The sequence below is a fragment of the Cherax quadricarinatus genome, chromosome 39 (genome assembly GCF_038502225.1).
Source record: "Cherax quadricarinatus isolate ZL_2023a chromosome 39, ASM3850222v1, whole genome shotgun sequence".
Lineage (NCBI taxonomy): Eukaryota > Metazoa > Arthropoda > Malacostraca > Decapoda > Parastacidae > Cherax > Cherax quadricarinatus.
In genome coordinates this window covers 22,043,281-22,066,099 of record NC_091330.1, presented here as the reverse complement: position 1 = coordinate 22,066,099, position 22,819 = coordinate 22,043,281, and the positions used below count along the sequence as shown (strand labels likewise).

The window sequence follows — 22,819 nt, the reverse complement described above, 5'->3', positions numbered from 1 at the left end:
GTGTTCATGCATACTAGTGATAGTCAGGAACTACGATTTCGCCTGGCACTCTCCGTACTAGTGATAGTGTTCACCATACATACTAGTGATAGTGTTCATACATACTAGTGATAGTGATCACCATACATACTAGTAATAGTGTTTATGCATACTAGTGATAGTGTTTATGCATACTAGTGATAGTGTTCACCATACATACTAGTGATAGTGTTCACCATTCATGCTAGTGATAGTGTTCATTCATACTAGTGATAGTGTTCACCATACATACTAGTGCTAGTGTTCATGCATACTAGTGATAGTCAGGAACTACGATTTCGCCTGGCACTCTCCGTACTAGTGATAGTGTTCACCATACATACTAGTGATAGTGTTCACCATTCATGCTAGTGATAGTGTTCACCATACATACTAGTGATAGTATTCATACATACTAGTGATAGTGTTCACCATTCATACTAGTGATAGTGTTCATACATACTAGTGATAGTGTTCGCCATTCATGCTAGTGATAGTGTTCACCATACATACTAGTGATAGTGTTCATACATACTAGTGATAGTTTTCACCACACATACTAGTGATAGTGTTCACCATACATACTAGTGATAGTGTTCACCGTACATACTAGTGATAGTGTTCACCACACATACTAGTGATAGTGTTCACACATACTAGCGATAGTGTTCACCACACATACTAGTGATAGTGTTCACCACACATACTAGTGATAGTGTTCACCACACATACTAGTGATAGTGTTTACCATCACTAGTGATAGTGTTCACCACACATACTAGTGATAGTGTTCACACATACTAGCGATAGTGTTCACCACACATACTAGTGATAGTGTTCACCACACATACTAGTGATAGTGTTCACCACACATACTAGTGATAGTGTTCACCACACATACTAGTGATAGTGTTCATACATACTAGTGATAGTTTTCACCACACCTACTAGTGATAGTGTTCACACATACTAGTGATAGTATTCATACATACTAGTGATAGTTTTCACCACACATACTAGTGATAGTGTTCACCACACATACTAGTGATAGTGTTCATTCATACTAGTGATAGTATTCACCACACATACTAGTGATAGTGTTCACCACACATACTAGTGATAGTGTTCACACATACTAGTGATAGTGTTCACCATACATACTAGTGATAGTGTTCATACATACTAGTAATAGTTTTCACCATACATACTAGTGATAGTGTTCACCATACATACTAGTGATAGTGTTCATACATACTAGTGATAGTGTTCACCACACATACTAGTGATAGTGTTCACCACACATACTAGTGACAGTGTTCATACATACTAGTGATAGTTTTCACCACACATACTAGTGATAGTTTTCACCACACATACAAGTGATAGTGTTCACCATGCATACTAGTGATAGTGTTCACCATGCATACTAGTGATAGTGTTCACCATACATACTAGTGATAGTGTTCACACATACTAGTGATAGTGTTCACCACACATACAATTGATAGTGTTCGCCATACATACTAGCGATAGTGTTCATACATACTAATGATAGTGTTCACCATACATACTAGTGATAGTGTTCACCATACATACTAGTGATAGTGTTCACCATACATACTAGTGATAGTGTTCACACATACTAGTGATAGTGTTCGCCATACATACTAGTGATAGTGTTCATACATACTAGTGATAGTGTTCACCATACTAGTGATAGTGTTCACCATACATACTAGTGATAGTGTTCACCATACATACTAGTGATAGTGTTCACACATACTAGTAATAGTGTTCGCCATATATACTAGTGACAGTGTTCATACTAGTGATAGTTTTCACCACACATACTAGTGATAGTTTTCACCATACATACTAGTGATAGTGTTCACCACACATACTAGTGATAGTGTTCATACATACTAGTGATAGTTTTCACCACACCTACTAGTGATAGTGTTCACACATACTAGTGATAGTGTTCATACATACTAGTGATAGTTTTCACCACACATACTAGTGATAGTGTTCACCACACATACTAGTGATAGTGTTCATTCATACTAGTGATAGTATTCACCACACATACTAGTGATAGTGTTCACCACACATACTAGTGATAGTGTTCACACATACTAGTGATAGTGTTCACCATACATACTAGTGATAGTGTTCATACATACTAGTAATAGTTTTCACCATACATACTAGTGATAGTGTTCACCATACATACTAGTGATAGTGTTCATACATACTAGTGATAGTGTTCACCACACATACTAGTGATAGTGTTCACCACACATACTAGTGACAGTGTTCATACATACTAGTGATAGTTTTCACCACACATACTAGTGATAGTTTTCACCACACATACAAGTGATAGTGTTCACCATGCATACTAGTGATAGTGTTCACCATGCATACTAGTGATAGTGTTCACCATACATACTAGTGATAGTGTTCACACATACTAGTGATAGTGTTCACCACACATACAATTGATAGTGTTCGCCATACATACTAGCGATAGTGTTCATACATACTAATGATAGTGTTCACCATACATACTAGTGATAGTGTTCACCATACATACTAGTGATAGTGTTCACCATACATACTAGTGATAGTGTTCACACATACTAGTGATAGTGTTCGCCATACATACTAGTGATAGTGTTCATACATACTAGTGATAGTGTTCACCATACTAGTGATAGTGTTCACCATACATACTAGTGATAGTGTTCACCATACATACTAGTGATAGTGTTCACACATACTAGTAATAGTGTTCGCCATATATACTAGTGACAGTGTTCATACTAGTGATAGTTTTCACCACACATACTAGTGATAGTTTTCACCATACATACTAGTGATAGTGTTCACCATACATACTAGTGATAGTGTTCACCACACATACAAGTGATAGTGTTCATACATACTAGTGATAGTGTTCACCATACATACTAGTGATAGTGTTCATACATACTAGTGATTGTTCACCACACATACTAGTGATAGTGTTCACCACACATGCTAGTGATAGTGTTCACCATCACTAGTGACAGTGTTCATACATACTAGTGATAGTTTTCACCACACATACTAGTGATAGTGTTCACCATACATACTAGTGATAGTGTTCACACATACTAGTGATAGTGTTCGCCATACATACTAGTGATAGTGTTCATACATACTAGTGATAGTGTTCACCATACTAGTGATAGTGTTCACCATACATACTAGTGATAGTGTTCACCATACATACTAGTGATAGTGTTCACACATACTAGTAATAGTGTTCGCCATATATACTAGTGACAGTGTTCATACTAGTGATAGTTTTCACCACACATACTAGTGATAGTTTTCACCATACATACTAGTGATAGTGTTCACCATACATACTAGTGATAGTGTTCACCACACATACAAGTGATAGTGTTCATACATACTAGTGATAGTGTTCACCATACATACTAGTGATAGTGTTCATACATACTAGTGATTGTTCACCACACATACTAGTGATAGTGTTCACCACACATGCTAGTGATAGTGTTCACCATCACTAGTGACAGTGTTCATACATACTAGTGATAGTTTTCACCACACATACTAGTGATAGTTTTCACCACACATACAAGTGATAGTGTTCACCATGCATACTAGTGACAGTGTTCATACATACTAGTGATAGTTTTCACCACACATACTAGTGATAGTTTTCACCACACATACAAGTGATAGTGTTCACCATACATACTAGTGATAGTGTTCACCATACATACTAGCGATAGTGTTCACCATACATACTAGTGATAGTGTTCACCATACATACTAGTGATAGTGTTCACCATACGTACTAGTGATAGTGTTCACACATACTAGTGATAGTGTTCACCACACATACAAGTGATAGTGTTCGCCATACATACTAGCGATAGTGTTCATACATACTAGTGATAGTGTTCACCATACATACTAGTGATAGTGTTCACCATACATACTAGTGATAGTGTTCACACATACTAGTGATAGTGTTCGCCATACATACTAGTGATAGTGTTCATACATACTAGTGATAGTGTTCACCATACATACTAGTGATAGTGTTCACCATACATACTAGTGATAGTGTTCACCATACATACTAGTGATAGTGTTCACCATACATACTAGTGATAGTTTTCACCATACATACTAGTGATAGTGTTCACCATACATACTAGTGATAGTGTTCACCATACATACTAGTGATAGTTTTCACCATACATACTAGTGATAGTGTTCACCACACATACTAGTGATAGTTTTCACCATACATACTAGTGATAGTGTTCACCATACATACTAGTGATAGTGTTCACCATACATACTAGTGATAGTGTTCACACATACTAGTGATAGTGTTCGCCATATATACTAGTGACAGTGTTCATACATACTAGTGATAGTTTTCACCACACATACTAGTGATAGTTTTCACCATACATACTAGTGATAGTGTTCACCATACATACTAGTGATAGTGTTCACCATACATACTAGTGATAGTGTTCATACATACTAGTGATAGTGTTCACCACACATACTAGTGATAGTGTTCACCATACATACTAGTGATAGTGTTCATACATACTAGTGATAGTGTTCATCATACATACTAGTGATAGTGTTCATACATACTAGTGATAGTGTTCACCATACATACTAGTGACAGTGTTCATACATACTAGTGATAGTTTTCACCATACATACTAGTGATAGTTTTCACCATACATACTAGTGATAGTGTTCACCATACATACTAGTGATAGTGTTCACCATACATACTAGTGATAGTGTTCACCACACATACTAGTGATAGTGTTCACCACACATACTAGTGATCTCCTTAACTCTCACTGTCAAGTTTTCTTTTTCTCTCTCGTATTTTTCTCCTTGTTTTTACTCTGTCGATATTGACATGTCTATTATATTCTTCTGGAAGCCGTAAATCTGTTGGAGTAATACAGTGCCTGAGGAATGAAAGGGAATCAGGTTTGTTTCAAGGAAGAGGATAATAACTGATGTCTTGGATTAAGAGCTCTTCATTAGTATGAAGGGACATCCCTCTTTGATGTTTCTTGTTGACAAATGTTGTCATCTACTCACGAATCAAAAAATATCATTACACCTGTTACTCCTGTTCACATAATGATAAACAGGTACTGTTGTGATTCACATCCGTAAGTGTCCATGTCTTTTAATAACATGTTCACTTTTCCACTATAATGTACCTTGTTCTTAATTACTATCGCATTTGTTTTGTCTGCTTCCGTAAGGTGAAGTCTAGAATCTTTCCTTAATTCATGGTATAACTTAACAAATCTTTGATGACAATTATGTTGGAGAAGTCTGATTTTTGTGTTGGAGAGGTCTAAGCAAAGCTCAGACCTCTCCAACACAGTTGTCATCAAAGATTTGTTAAGTTATACCAGGAATTAAGAAAAGATCCTGGACTTCACCTTACGAAACAGACAAAGTAAATGTGATAGTAATTATGGACAAGGTAGATTATAGCGGAAAAATGAAAATGTTATTAGAAGACGGGATCACACGTGCCCCTGAAAGAGATCAGGAAAATATATCCAACGGAAATGAGGTACACAGCTTTGCCTCCTTCAGTTGTCCTGGGTTGTTGGTCCGCCGATGAATGTCATGTGTCTGCTGTTCGGCGTTGTATGTATCCACAGAATTTGTGGTCATTGCTGCTTCACTGAAAACGTCTTAGATTCGCGAGTGTTTACATTAGTGCGCGTTGTCAGTATTGCTTACTGAAATTACAAAGTTAAATGCAACTTGTGAAAGTGCATATTTTTTCACGTTCTTTTGTTTAAGTCTTTTTGGTAACCTCGGTGGATTATAATCGCTGTTGTCCTAATCTGATATATTATTGCATGATATATTCCTTCATTGTTGTACTGTTGCATGTTATACTCTTGCGTGATATGTTCCATTTTTGTTATACCATTTCGTGATATTTTCAGTCTTATACTATAACGTTATATATTCCTTTGGTATACTATAACGTTATATATTCCTTTGGTATGTAAGGGAACGTTTTTCAACTTAATCCTTTTTCTTTTAAGCAAATACCTCTGTGGGATTGTTAATATATACATATATCTGCTCGTTTTCCTACTTTCAGTAGAAATAACATTTTCTTTACGATATTTTTTGAACGATCTTTCCAAGTTTATTTTAAACCCCATGATGTTTCTTGTCATTCCGTGGATTTTATATTGAATTAGTTACGATGAGTCTTGTGTTCGTCTCGTAGCGTAATAGTTCAGGTCACACAAGACGTATGTTTATTGACGAAGCTTAAGTCTTACCCAGAACCAGTTCCTCATCCTCCCCGGGGTCTTGCTGCTTCATAAGTTCTTCCTGCCCATATCCTCAATATCCCATCCTAGGAGTGTCTCCTACCAGTGGTCTTATCCTCTCTGTCGCTTCAGTTATGTCTCAAGTCCTATTTGAGACCTTTGCCTCCTTGATTTCTTAGACCCAGTCTCATTCTTGTCTTCTTTAGCAACCTTTTTTCTACTTGACGTCTCATTTTTTCCTATTCTCATTTCGTATTACTTTATTTCCATCTTTATTACCATGTAGTTCTTAACTCCAGCTCAGATACTGCACTGCTCTTCATCTTTTTTTCCCCCTAATTTTTATTGTTTACATCATCATCTGTTCTGATGACAGCAGTTGAAGCATTGTAGTTAAAGCCTAAAAAAATCAAGCCTCATTCAGTTTGTAATAAAGTTGGTAGAATTACCGACAATATGTAAAGTAAAAGGACACAAGTGCAACTAATGTGACATTTATTGTGGCAACGTTTCGCTCTCCAGGAGCTTTATCAAGCTTGATAAAGCTCCTGGAGAGCGAAACGTTGCCACAATAAATGTCACATTAGTTGCACTTGTGTCCTTTTACTTTACTCATTCAGTTTGCCTGAACATTATCCCCCGTCATAGCTTCAGTATCCTTAGTCTTCGTCTCGTCCAGCCTGCAGCTTTGTGTGTGTCTGCATGATGTATCTTCCATGATATTGAAACTCACCTTTGTAATTACGTAAATTTCATCTTTGGTTATCCTGAGACAGTACCATATAGTGCTACAACTGAGCCCCCCCCCCCCCCCCTCCCCTATCTATCACCTTATTTTCTACTTTGCTTTGTCCTCTTGCCTTTATTGTTATCCTTAACCTGGGTCTTATCTTTTGAGGTTCCTTTCTGCTTCTGAGTGTCACTGATGCTATTTTATGAGGCATATGTCTCTCCCAGTACCTTCCTAGTCACCCCTGCCATTAGACACCTGCCTCTCCCAAGCTTTCACTTGAGTCGCCTTCGTTGATGCACTTTGAATTTGTATTATAACGTGAACGCTTTCATGTGTTTACACGCACACATCTTCATGAGCGCTTGCATGTGCTTATATATCTTCAGAGGAATAGGAAGAAAAGGCAAGAGAAGCACATTTTAAATGTTAAACACTGAGGTGAGAACACAGTGAGGGGTTGTCACCTCTGAGTAAGGTATTATCTCACTGTTTTATTTTAAAAAATGTGCTCCTCTTGTTTCTTCTTCCTATTCCTCTGATATGTAAGCACATGAAAGCACTCGGGTTTTATTTCTCATTTTTATTGTGGTTTATTACATAACGTGGTTTATTATCTGCCCTCCCTCCGTCCTTCTTTCGTAACTTGTGCCCTTCCATGCTTATTTATACTCTACTTACCTTTGGTATTTGCATTTTTTTTCTTTAAAGATCAGTACTTGATGCTCATCAGGCACCACTTAAGTTCTGTTTTTGCCCATAGACCCCTTCCCATCCCCTCACCTTCACACACTACCTACTGTCCTCCTCCACTTGCCTCACTCTATATTTTATAATTTGATGTACAGTTATAAGCTTCTTATCACAAGGTTTGTTTAAGAAATGTCTTTATGGATGAACATATATTCTCTATCCAAGTCGAATTTTTATCGGATGATATTTCGCTTTAGTGAGTTTTATATTTCTTTACAGAGGAACACACAACAGTAATCTAAAGTAGGTGGAGAAGGAGGTTAGACAGTTATGTGTGGTAGTGAATAACGGGGGCGGGAAGACCCTTGACATCGTTTTCTCATTTGTCCGCATATTTGTCCGCATATTTGCAGAAAAAAATGGTGCAAAAGGAAGCGCTATATTGAAAACAATCTTTTTTTATTGTTGTTCATTGAGGTTATATGAATATAATCACGACTAGACTTTTTTAAATTCTTCTGTTTTATTTAGCAGCCTTTCGTTGTTTCACGCTAGTCATAATTCACTATAATAATGGGTTCTGCGAGGGTGTGCGTGATTGACTGGCAACATTATGCAGTCTTGCAGGTGAAGACTGTGACGCTGATGTCAGTGGTTGTGTACTGGGTTGTATCCACACGAGAGTTCAAGAGCACATGTATATTAAGAGAACCCACAAAACTACATTGAGTGTCGCCAGTCATGACAGACTTATTTAAATCATGGTGTGGAAAGACTGGTGCAATTCATTCTCCGAAAATGTAGATAAAACAAGGGACTTAACAACGTCAAGGTACCTCGCAGCGCAGTGATTAGCGCGTTTGGCTCATTATTAAGGGAATACAAGATCGAACCCCACTACTAAGTGGGACGTTAACAAATCTCCTCATTGAAATTAACCCACATTGATTAAGTTTTGGGTTACAAATCTTTCGGGGTTAATTTTCCGAATAAAGACTTCAAAGTCCTTGACATGTGTCATAACCAGTGTCAGGTAGTATACAAGATACTGTGTTCCACTGTAGGACTTAATAAATCTCTTCGAGCAAAACCTTATCCACTAATTACCTTGCTAAATTACTTTGGTTTACCCCTGACTAAGCAGTTTCCCCCTTATACCTTGTGCTTTTCTCCCAAATCTTATATATTGGACGTAATGTTTTAGAAGGAAATACAAAAACTGATTGATGAAAAGTAAATATTTAGTGCAACATTTTTAGCACTTGTTAAACAAGTCTTGTAATTTTTGTATAAATGTCAGCCTTCGGTGCTTGTAAGCAAGCTTTATTTTTTTTATACTTGTTGTCTCGAAAACTTTGATATGGTACCTGAGATTGCATTTTACATATTTTTATATATTTTTTTGAAAATGTATGTGTGACAGCAGGAGCGAATACCCATCAGTGATATTTTCCCAGAAATTCTGAATTCCCTAAGTCATCCTTCCACAAGTCCTTCAGAAATGTAATCTATAATAATAACTGGCAACAAGTGATAATATAACTTCACAGTTTACTCACTGTATATCATCATGGAATAAATCACAATAAAACGCATGATTACAGATATGAAAACATAAATAGGAAATAAATCCTGAACGTTGTCATGTGCTTATACACATGGAAATGCTCAGAATTTGTTTCCTATTTTCACTTGCTATTTTCTTCATACATTATCATACACTGGTGACGCTATACTCTCCACTACTATACATAATACGGTACGTTTCTCCAGTAGTGTATAATGTCTCCTCATTTGTTTGTTCCTGACTCAATCATGCAGGCGAGTTTTTGCAACTTGATCCACTAAAGCTGTTCATTATATTTTTTTTTTTTAGCTTCTCTGGTTATCCTTTGCCAGTCTGCACACGCAGTTACCTGCCCCGCACATTCCACACATACACACACATACACACATGGTACAGAGTAACAATTATTATTATTATTAAAGATTAGCCGGTATTCTCCCGGCCCGGGCCTTTTCCAAGTGGTGGCCCGGCCTTGGCTCCCTCTAGGGAGTGTCTGAGACCTAAGTCTCCCATGGGAGGAGGCAAAAGTACCTTCTCATCTTTGGGACCAACTGTCCCCAGGCCTAGCCACAAGCTAGGCCTCTCTGGTCTGTCATCCCCGCCCCAAGGGGGCAAATGGGAATAACAGTCTTATGAGCTGTAAGCTCGGGCTCAGGCACCTACCCTACCCTAGAAGGGTTAGGCATGGTGTCGATAGAGTAACAATGATACATCAGAATGAGAGAGAGAAACGAGTGAAGACTAAGAACAGGAAAGTGCTAAACTCCAGAGAGACTTAGACTCTATATGATGCCATTCAAGTGGGTTCTGTAGCTCAACACAAATGTAGGGATGTGGATGAGAGTGCAGACATGGGCAGGGACGTAGGAAATCTCCAAATATTAGAGTGAAAAGAGCCTGTGAGTGAATATAACAGTAAGCATATCGCTAGAATTAGGTTTAAACCGTATGATGGCAGCGGTAAATGATTACAATCCTCAGAATAAGGAATCCTTCAGAACTTTATGCACGACGTATGTCAGGCCAATTATAGAGTGCGTGGCCCTAGCATGGAGCCCACAACTGGTAAAGTGAAGAAACTCGAAATGGTCTTAAGGTTTCCAACCAGATTAGTAACAGAACTAAGAAGAATGAGGAGAGGTTGAAAATGCTGAACCTGACCGCCTAGGGGAAGGACGAGGGGAGAAACATGTTTACTACGTAAAAAATTCTAAGAAAAATTGATGGGACAGAAAACGACTGTTTGAATTAAGAGGCCTATGATTAAGGGGACTCATACCTGGAGAGGGTTCCGGGGGTCAACGCCCCCGCGGCCCGGTCTGTGACCAGGCCTCATGGTAGATCAGGACCTGATCAACCAGACTGTTACTGCTGGCCTCACGCAGCCCGACGTATGAACCACAGCCCGGCTGGTCAGATACTGACTTTAGGTGCATGTCAAGCACCTTCTTGAAGACAGCCAGGGGTTTATTGGTAAATCCCCTTATGTATGCTGGGAGGCAGTTGAACAGTCTTGGGCCCCTGACACTTATTGTGTTGTCTCTTATCGTGCTAATGGGGCCCCTGCTATTCATTGGGGGATGTTCCATCGTCTGACGAGTCTTTTGCTGTCGTAGGGAGTGATTTTCGTGTGCAAGTTTGGTACTAATCCCTCTAGGATTTTCCAAGTGTATATAATCATGTATCTCTCCCGCCTGCGTCCTAGGGAGTACAGGTTGAGGAACTTCAAGCGTTCCCAGTAATTGAGGTGTTTTATCGCAGTTATGTGTGCCGTGAAGGTTCAGGTGAAAGCTGGAAAAGCAGATGAGCCCTAGAGATGTAAGGAAGTATTTATTTAGTCTCAGGTTGATTGAAAATTGGAATGACTTGGATGAGGCAGTCATGGAAGCAAACTCAATACACAGCCTCAAGACTAGATGTGATAATGCTCAAGAGACCAGAAATCAGTGATGCTGATCAGAGCAGTAGACTATAGTGATTAGCATCAAAGGTTAGCCCCTCATCCCAAGTCTTGACCCAGGGAAACACAACTCAGTGAGTACACGAGGAAAAAATAAGGTATAGGCAGACTATATACATAGTTTTAATAATAGGTATAACATAGCCCAACGATCTTCCACTACTGTACCTCCAACGCTAACCAGACCTACTTCTCCATATCACCTCACCACACAACCTTCACTATATCACCACCACACCCGCTACATTTGGCCATAACTGCAGCAGTTGACCATAACATCACAACACCTGCATCAGCTGGTCATAATACCACGACGCCTGCCTCAACTGACCATAACATCACAACACCTGCATCAGCTGACCATAACATCACAACACCTGCATCAGCTGACCATAACATCACAACACCTGCATCAGCTGACCATAACATCACAACTGCCTCAACTGACCATAACATCACACCACCTGCATCAGCTGACCATAACATCACAACACCTGCATCAACTGACCATAACATCACAACTGCCTCAACTGACCATAACATCACACCACCTGCATCAGCTGACCATAACATCACAACACCTGCCTCAACTGACCATAACATCACAACACCTGCCTCAACTGACCATAACATCACAACACCTGCATCAGCTGACCATAACATCACAACACCTGCATCAGCTGACCATAACATCACAACACCTGCATCAGCTGACCATAACATCACAACACCTGCCTCAACTGACCATAACATCACACCACCTGCATCAGCTGACCATAACATCACAACACCTGCCTCAACTGACCATAACATCACAACACCTGCCTTAACTGATCATAACATCACAACACCTGCCTCAACTGACCATAACGTCACAACACCTGCATCAGCTGACCATAACATCACAACACCTGCCTCAACTGACCATAACATCACACCACCTGCATCAGCTGACCATAACATCACAACACCTGCCTCAACTGACCATAACATCACAACACCTGCCTTAACTGATCATAACATCACAACACCTGCCTCAACTGACCATAACGTCACAACACCTGCATCAGCTGACCATAACATCACAACACCTGCATCAGCTGACCATAACATCACAACACCTGCATCAGCTGACCATAACATCACAACACCTGCATCAGCTGACCATAACATCACAACACCTGCATCAGCTGACCATAACATCACAACACCTGCATCAACTGACCATAACATCACAACACCTGCATCAACTGACCATAACATCACAACACCTGCATCAGCTGACCATAACATCACAACACCTGCATCAACTGACCATAACATCACAACACCTGCCTCAACTGACCATAACATCACAACACCTGCATCAACTGACCATAACATCACAACACCTGCATCAACTGGCCATAACATCACAACACCTGCCTAAACTGACCATAACATCACAACACCTGCATCAACTGACCATAACATCACAACACCTTCCTCAACTGACCATAACATCACAACACCTGCATCAGCTGACCATAACATCACAACACCTGCATCAGCTGACCGTAACATCACAACACCTGCATCAACTGACCATAACATCACAACACCTGCCTCAACTGACCATAACATCACAACACCTGCCTCAACTGACCATAACATCACAACACCTGCCTCAACTGACCATAGCATCACAACACCTGCCTCAACCGACCATAACATCACATCACCTGCATCAGCTGACCATAACATCACAACACCTGTCTCAACTGACCATAACATCACAACTGCCTCAACTGACCATAGCATCACAACACCTGCCTCAACCGACCATAACATCACACCACCTGCATCAGCTGACCATAACATCACAACACCTGCATCAGCTGACCATAACATCACAACACCTGCATCAGCTGACCATAACATCACAACACCTGCATCAGCTGACCATAACATCACAACACCTGCATCAGCTGACCATAACATCACAACACCTGCATCAACTGACCATAACATCACAACACCTGCATCAACTGACCATAACATCACAACTGCCTCAACTGACCATAACATCACAACACCTGCCTCAACTGACCATAACATCACAACACTTGCCTCAACTGACCATAACATCACAACACCTGCATCAGCTGACCATAACATCACAACACCTGCATCAGCTGACCATAACATCACAACACCTGCATCAACTGACCATAACATCACAACACCTGCATCAGCTGACCATAACATCACAACACCTGCCTCAACTGACCATAACATCACAACACCTGCATCAGCTGACCATAACATCACAACACCTGCATCAGCTGACCATAACATCACAACACCTGCATCAACTGACCATAACATCACAACACCTGCCTCAACTGACCATAACACCACAACACCTGCATCAACTGACCATAACATCACAACACCTGCCTCAACTGACCATAACATCACAAAACCTGCATAAGCTGACCATAACATCACAACACCTGCATCAGCTGACCATAGCATCACAACACCTGCATCAGCTGACCATAACATCACAACACCTGCATCAGCTGACCATAACGTCACAACACCTGCATCAACCGACCATAACATCACAACATCTGCATCAGCTGACCATAACATCACAACACCTGCCTCAACTGACCATAACATCACAACAACTGCCTCAACTGACCATAACATCACAACACCTGCCTCAACTGACCATAACATCACAACACCTGCATCATCTGACCATAACATCAACACCTGCCTCAACTGACCATAACATCACAACACCTGCCTCAACTGACCATAACATCACAACACCTGCATCAACTGACCATAACATCACAACACCTGCATCAGCTGACCATAACATCACAACACCTGCCTCGACTGACCATAACATCACAACACCTGCCTCAACTGACCATAACATCACAACACCTGCCTCAACTGACCATAACATCACAACACCTGCATCAGCTGACCATAACATCACAACACCTGCCTCAACTGACCATAACATCACAACACCTGCATCAACTGACCATAACATCACAACACCTGCATCAGCTGACCATAACATCACAACACCTGCCTCGACTGACCATAACATCACAACACCTGCATCAACTGACCATAACATCACAACACCTGCCTCAACTGACCATAACATCACAACACCTGCATCAACTGACCATAACATCACAACACCTGCATCAACTGACCATAACATCACAACACCTGCATCAACTGACCATAACATCACAACACCTGCATCAACTGACCATAACATCACAACACCTGCATCAACTGACCATAACATCACAACACCTGACACTCATTTACTTGTACTTGACCACTGAGGAAAATCATATAAATTGAACATGTTAACTGTTCCTCGCTCCTGCGTTCACTGCCTGAGAGAAGGTTAACCCTCCCTCTCTCTCTTTCTCTCTCTTCATTAAATGCATAGATTTATTTCATTATTTATTGTATTTTAATGTCATTATTGATAATGACAGCGTGATAGTACCCTTTCTCTGTAACTTAATAATTAATATAATTGATGTGAAATACATGTTACGTTTTTCTTTGCATGTGTACATGTGTGTGTACTAGTGTGCGTGCATATACAGTCATTATGAATGTTTATGGTGAGAGGAAGTATAAGCACGTCTGACTGAATCTTCACTATTTTTCTTGAAGTGTTAGTTACTAATTCGTCCTAAGCACATGTCGATTAGACACTAGGCCTGTAGTATATGTGTGTATGAGAGAGAGACTTTGTGTGGAAGGAACAACACTATCTTTGATGATAATGATGATGATGAGAGTTGTGTGTGTCTGCAGGGATCACTACTTCACAGCGGTGACCTGGGTGGATGCTACTACCATCAGTGTAGTGTGGATGAACCGAGCACAGAACACCTCCGTGGTCACCACCTGCTCTCACCCCATGTACTTCTGTGAGGCGGTTAGTCTTCCTTGTAATTCTTCTTAATACTTACCTAATATAATGGGCCGTCGAGTCACTTGTTTATGTTACATATACACTCTTCTTTACCTTTTTATTCGTTGTGTTTTCTTAGTAAACGTGTGTTTAAGGTTTCAAAAAATGTACGTTTGCTCATTTTAATTCTGTTTAATGTATAATAAAACGCCCTGATGACTATTAAAATGTTATGTAAATACATTTATTGACATAAATGTTCTTGTTAAACTGTAGTAGTTTTTTTTATTTTTCTCATTATTATTATTATTATTATTATTATTATTATTATTATTATTATTATTATCATTATTATTATTCATGTTAAGCGCTAAACCCCTGTGGGTCATTCACTGAGCTCCAGACAAACGCGCTGCCTATATTTGTACACACCTAGTTGTCATTATTTTTTTCTGTCTTTAATTATAGAAATTTTAAGGCTAACTTAGATGCACTGGTAATCTATCTTTGAAATTTTTAATAATGACCACGTACATAAGTGTGCTTATACCGCATTGTAATTATACTGTAGATGTACGTATTTCATAGAGTATACAGGGCGAACACTGTAATCCCTCTGCTAGGAGTTAGCAGAATTATCCAAGTTTGATCGTAAATCTAACAAACTTCGTCTATCAAGGAAGTAATCAAAAGTTACTTTTGTAATTACTGTATATATACAGGGAAGTGTTAGCTTAAATTAATCTGTCTTCACAGTATTTCCAAGAACTTTAATCTTATGCTACTTCTACTTATTATCTTCTTCGTGCTCATGTTCAGAGCTTCCGTCACTTCCTCAAAGGAGTATCGAGAAAAGAATATTATTTATGCATATATTTGTTTATATAGCAGCTGTATAGTCTTTAAGGATCATAGATTACTGTGTGGACTTCACTAACTAACGATTTGTAACATTAATAAAAATACACGTCTTATTATTCACGTACTATTATTTTGATGCTGGAGTCAGTGAAGACCTGTGTGTGTGCTCCTGTGAAGACCTGTGTGTGTGCTGCTGTGAAGACCTGTGTGTGTGATCTCTGTGAATCTGAACCAGGATGCCCTCTCTTGAGCAACTTTACCAGCAGCTGAGAGAAGAGCTCAGAGTTGCTAAGCTGGAGATACGGTGATTAACGGAGGAGAACAAGAGGATTCGTAGTAATCCTGTTGTGAGTCCCCAGGTTAAGAGGGGAGCTTGGTCAGTGGCCGAGCAACATGGAACCAAGCTGAGGATCAAGAAAACGGTTGGAGAGGCAGAAACAACGAGAAACCAGAAGACTACGGTGGAAACTTCCAACCCATTCTCCGTGCTACCTGACGAATGTGAGCGTTCTACTGGGAATGCCACAACGAGCACCAAGGAAGCATTGGCAGACGTGAGTGAGACATCCCTAGAAACCCCAACGAAGACCATCGAGAACGTCTTGACGAATTCCACAAGTGGTGTAATGCTACCCGACGAATGTGAGTCGATTACTGGGAGCATCACGAAGGACGACGCCAAGGAAGGTAAAAACATTGTTGTTGTTGGGGATAGCCAGATTAGGTACATGGATAGGGCATTCTGCTTGAAGGATAGGAGTAGGAGGCAGAGTGTTTTCCTGGGGCTGGGATGAAGGATATTGTTAGCCGTCTGGATGACATCATGAGAGGTAATGGGAGCAATCCTATTATCTGTCTCAGTGCTGGAGGCAACGATGTTGGCAGACGTAGGAGTGAGGACCTGATTAACAGGTATAGGTCAGCTATAGAGATAATTAGGAGGAAGGGTGGGAAACCTGTCATATGTGGCATTTTGCCAAGGAGAGGAGTTGGAAATGAATGGTTGTCCAGAGCAATTGGTGTCAATTGCTGGCTGGACAAATACTGTAAGGAAAATGCGGTAACATTCATTGACAACTGGGACCTCTTCTATGGCAGAAATGACATGTTTGCCAGGGATGGGGTTCACTTATCTAGGTGTGGGGTGGGAGCACTGGCCAACACAGTGGAGGGAGCTGTTAGGTCTTTAAACTAGGAATAGTTAGTGGTATGGGTTTTGGCGGGAAAACTGTGAAGTCGCAGTGTAGTAATATGAGTACTAGGAGGACTAGTAATAGGCAAAATGAGGTGGATATTGGAAAGCCAGTGGCACTAATTGACAAGGACAGTAATAGGTTTAGTGGAATAACAGAAAGGAGCAGGAAGGGTAAAGAGAGAGGAGGGTCTTTAAATATTTATTACACAAATAGTCGCAGTGCTAGGAATAAGATGGACGATTAGGTAAGACACATATGCAACAGTTAGACAACTTTATTCCGAAACGTTTCGCCTACACAGTAGGCTTCTTCAGACGAATACAGAAAGTAGGCAGGAACAGTAGAGATGTGAAGACGATGTAATCAGTCCATCACCCTTAAAGTCGTAGAATTTGAGGTTGTCAGTCCCTCGGCCTGGAGAAGTTCAGTTCCATAGTCAGGAACTATCTGAAGATCAAGCGACAGTGCGGAGACTTAAATACTGTCGGAAGGAGAGGTGCAGGGTAGTAGTAGTAGTGAGAGGCCATTGAGAGGTCATGTCCCTCTCAGATCTGGAACTGAACTTCTCCAGGCCGAGGGACTGACAACCTCAAATTCTACGACTTTAAGGGTGATGGACTGATTACATCGTCTTCACATCTCTACTGTTCCTGCCTACTTTCTGTATTCGACTGAAGAAGCCTACTGTGTAGGCGAAACGTTTCGGAATAAAGTTGTCTAACTGTTGCATATGTGTCTTACCTAACAACCTGTCGGTATTGTATACCATTTTGATGTTCATGCGCCTATAAATTCCCCTTTTCTCCCCTAATAGATGCTTTAACCTACTGTTAACCCATTTGGGATCGTTATTATTAGACCTAATATCTCTCTGGGGAATGTATATACTCTGGGCACGGTGTACATTATTAAGAAAAAAATCATAAAAGCAGATCCCTTCATAATCATAAGTATGATCATCGCCAATAAAATCATTAGCTAGATAACCCCAATCAAGATTAGACAGATGTTCCCTAAGTCTATTATAGTCGGCAGAACGGAAATCAGGGATTTTTACTGTATTATCATTATTCTTGCATTCCCAGTTAATGCTAAAAGTGATGGATTTGTGATCACTTGCGCCAAGCTCTTCAGTGATCTCCAGATTATTCACGAGTGTTTCCTTATTTGACAAGACTAGGTCTAGCAAATTATCATCCACCCCTGGTAGGCTCTGTCACGCTCTGCTTCAGAAAACAGTTCCGTACTGTTTCCATAAAGTCACTGGACTCTAGATTACCTGTCAAAGAATTCCAGTCAATTTGACTCAAGTTGAAGTCCCCTACTATGACTATGTTATTGTGTCTAGAAGCCCTAACAATTTCGTCCCAAAGAAGTCTCCCTCTATCGTGATCCAAGCCTGGAGGTCGGTATATTACACCTAGAATTAGTTTTTCTTGACCCTCTACAAACTCTACCCAAACAGATTCTGTTGCTGCTCCATCTGTGGAAACATAAACACATATGCAGTTTAATGTGATCGTTTATTGACAACGTTTCGCCCACACAGTGCGCTTTTTCAAGTCACAAACAGATCTACCTGGGGTGGAAGGTACGGGAGTATTTATAGCCAGGTACAGAATGTAATAAAGTTGGTAGAATTACCGACAATATGTAAAGTAAAAGGACACAAGTGCAACTAATGTGACATTTATTGTGGCAACGTTTCGCTCTCCAGGAGCTTTATCAAGCCATTACAATTAAAATGGTATAAAATACCGACAGATTGTTAGGTAAGACACATATGCAACAGTTAGGTATCTTTATTTCGAAACGTTTCGCCTACACAGTAGGCTTCTTCAGTCGAGTACAGAAAAGTTGATAGAAGCAGAAGAGACTTGAAGACGATGTAATCAGTCCATCACCCTTAAAGTTTTGAGGTGGTCAGTCCCTCAGTCTGGAGAAGAGTATTGTTCCATTGTCTCGGTGTGTTGAAGATGTTTAATGCCCGCTGTCTGCAGTCTCTGATGAAGTGACGAGGATAGTGGAGTTTTGAAAATACTTGTTCAATTATAGTGCATTCTTGTTAGGTAAGACACATATGCAACAGTTAGACAACTTTATTCCGAAACGTTTCGCCTACACAGTAGGCTTCTTCAGTCGAATACAGAAAGTAGGCAGGAACAGTAGAGATGTGAAGATGAGGTTGTTAGGTAAGACACATATGCAACAGTTAGACAACTTTATTCCGAAACGTTTCGCCTACACAGTAGGCTTCTTCAGTCGAATACAGAAAGTAGGCAGGAACAGTTCCTGCCTACTTTCTGTATTCGACTGAAGAAGCCTACTGTGTAGGCGAAACGTTTCGGAATAAAGTTGTCTAACTGTTGCATATGTGTCTTACCTAACAACCTGTCGGTATTGTATACCATTTTGATGTTCATAGTGCATTCTTCCTCAAGGAACTCATTGCTGCAGATTCTGAGTGCGCGCAGGAAGAAGCCTATAATTACACCACGTTTAGTTTTGGTGTCGTGGTGAGAGTAGAAGTGGAGAAGATCGTTTTGGTTGGTTGGTTTTCGATAGACTTTAAAACTAAGTTCATGGTCAGTTTTGCAGAGAAGAACATCAAGGAAAGGAAGAGTGTTGTTGACTTCTTCAAGGGTGAACTGGATTGAGGGCTCGACCTGGTTGAGCTTGTCTTCGAGAGCTTGAACGTTGAAGCGCCTGGGAGTTATGAGGAGAAGTCGTCAACATAACGGAGCCAGGTGAGTCGAAGGAATAATGGTGGAGAAACGCTCGGCTTCCAGATGTTCCATGTATAAGTTCGCCAGGACGGCACTGAGTGGCGAGCCCATGGGTAGACCAAAAGTCTGTTGAAAGAGGTGATTTTCGAAAGAGAAACACGTAAAGCCGACACATAGTTCAACGAGGTCGATGAAATCGCTGGCTGGAATAGGAAGATCAAGTGAATCGTCAATTTTTCTGCGCAGGAGATCGATGGCTTGTGTTGTAGGTACTTAGGTGAATAGGGAAGTTACGTCAAGGCTGGAAAGTTTCTTGTTCTTGATGTTGATGTTGCGAATGCGATTGAGAAGATCACCCGAGTGTTTGAGATGTGCTGGACTGATAGTGCACAAGAGTTTGGAGAGGTGTTTTGCGAGAATTCCTGAGAGTTGGTGGGGAGCACTGCCTATTCCCGAAGATATGGGCCTCAAAGGGATACCAGGCTTGTGAGTTTTTGGTAGGCCGTACATTCTGGCAGGTCTGGGGTTGCTGGGTATGGTGTGCAGAAGTTTCTTCCCTTGTTCTGAGTTCCTCAGAATACGGTGAGTCCTTTGAAGAAAAGTTTTAGTGAGGATGTCCACTTGGTTAGTTGTGAGGGGTTTGTAGGTATCTGGATCATTAAGTAGATTGAGCATTTTGTTCCTGTAGTCGTCAGTGTTCATGATAACAACACCACCTCCTTTATCAGCGGAGGTGACCCTGATGGTCGTGTCTTCTGCTAAACCTTAAATTGACGATTCACTTGATCTTCCTATTCCAGCCAGCGATTTCATCGACCTCGTTGAACTACGTGTCGGCTTTACGTGTTTCTCTTTCGAAAATCACCTCTTTCAACAGACTTTTGGTCTACCCATGGGCTCGCCACTCAATGCCGTCCTGGCGAACTTATATATGGAACATCTGGAAGCCGAGCGTTTCTCCACCATTATTCCTTCGACTGTCACCTGGCTCCGTTATGTTGACGACATTCTCCTCATAACTCCCAGGCGCTTCAACGTTCAAGCTCTCCAAGACAAGCTCAACCAGGTCGAGTCCTCAATCCAGTTCACACTTGAAGAAGAAGTCAACAACACTCTTCCTTTCTTTGATGTTCTTCTCTGCAAAACTGACCATGAACTTCGTTTTAAAGTCTATCGAAAACCAACCAACCAAAACGATCTTCTCCACTTCTACTCTCACCACGACACCAAAACTAAACGTGGTGTAATTATAGGCTTCTTCCTGCGCGCACTCAGAATCTGCAGCAATGAGTTCCTTGAGGAAGAATGCACTATAATTGAACAAGTATTTTCAAAACTCCACTATCCTCGTCACTTCATCAGAGACTGCAGACGGCGGGCATTAAACATCTTCAACACACCCAGAGAAGACACTGCCGAGAAGAGATACATAGTCCTCCCCACCAACTCCATTGCCAAACATGTTTCCAACATCTTTTCCAATACATCAAGTATCTACCTCCACAACCACGACCATCAAGGACATCACCAGTAGTAGACAGGACAAGCTTCCATCCTCTGCAGGGGTATACATAATCCCTTGTAATGACTGCAACAAATTATACGTGGGCGAAACATCAAGAGACCTCCGAACACGTATTTCAGAACACCAATACGCAAGCAGGACTGACGATACAAGGAATGCCTGTGTACAACATCGCAATTCACACAACCATTTAATTAACTACAGAAACTCAAGACTTATCGCCACAGAAGACAACACTCAATACCGAAGAATCCTGGAATCATCGCTTATCTCTATAACCAACAATTTCAACCAGAACAATGGCTTCTATAACATAGCTGAACCACTTGCCAAGAAACTTCATCGCTATCCCACATAAGAACATAGAACACTGCAGGAGGTCTACTCACAACTTGTCCAATACCCCTGCCAAGCTACCCAAGACTCTATAACCCCACCCAGTGGATCATTAGATGCAGCATTCTCCACCTGACCTCAACATTCTGCACCTGACTATAAATACTCCCGTACCTTCCACCCCAGGTAGATCTGTGACTTGAAAAAGCCCACAATATGGGCGAAACGTTGTCAATAAAGGATCACATTAAACTGCATATGTATTTGTTTCCATAGTGTCTGTATTTGATACCATTTATTTTCACTGCTCCATCTATTTTTATACCTGTTTTTATGCAACAATTAATATTTTCTCGAACATATAATGCAACTCCTCCCCCCTTCCGATTACATCTATCCACATTAAACAACTTAAATCCCTGAATATTACACTCAGCAGTCATATCCCGACTCTTTAAATCATACCACGTTTCAGTTAATGCAATGATATCAAAGTTCCCAGCACATGCTACCAAACGTAGTTCATTAATTTTATTTCTTGCACTTCGACTGTTAGCATAAAATACCATCATGTTTTTTCTTCTGCACATTTTTCCTATTAATCTTTGTTTTTACACAATTTCTGAAATTATCATTACCCATACTCATTATCATTTCTAAACCCATACCTCTAACTAATCCTAGTTTAAAGTCCTAACAACCCCCTCAACTGAGTTAGCAAGAAAACCCATATCTGCCCTGGATAAGTGAACCCCATCCCTGGCATACATGTCATTTCGACCATAGAAGTTGTCCCAATTGTCAATGAATGGTACTGCATTATCCTTGATAAATTAGACACATGTGCAACTCTTGGGTATCTTTATTGAGGAAAC

General features: G+C 40.5%; 1 protein-coding gene across 3 annotated transcripts in view; it reads left to right on the top strand.

Moving 5' to 3' along the window:
* Positions 1-22,819, top strand: part of Dpp10 (Dipeptidyl peptidase 10) — a 470,951-nt gene that overhangs the window by 372,388 nt on the left and 75,744 nt on the right. For all 3 annotated transcript variants that reach the window (XM_070092527.1, XM_070092528.1, XM_070092526.1), the window contains exon 10: positions 15,201-15,324. In XM_070092527.1, coding sequence (XP_069948628.1) covers positions 15,201-15,324 — 124 coding nt within the window. The remainder of the gene's footprint in view (positions 1-15,200; positions 15,325-22,819) is intronic.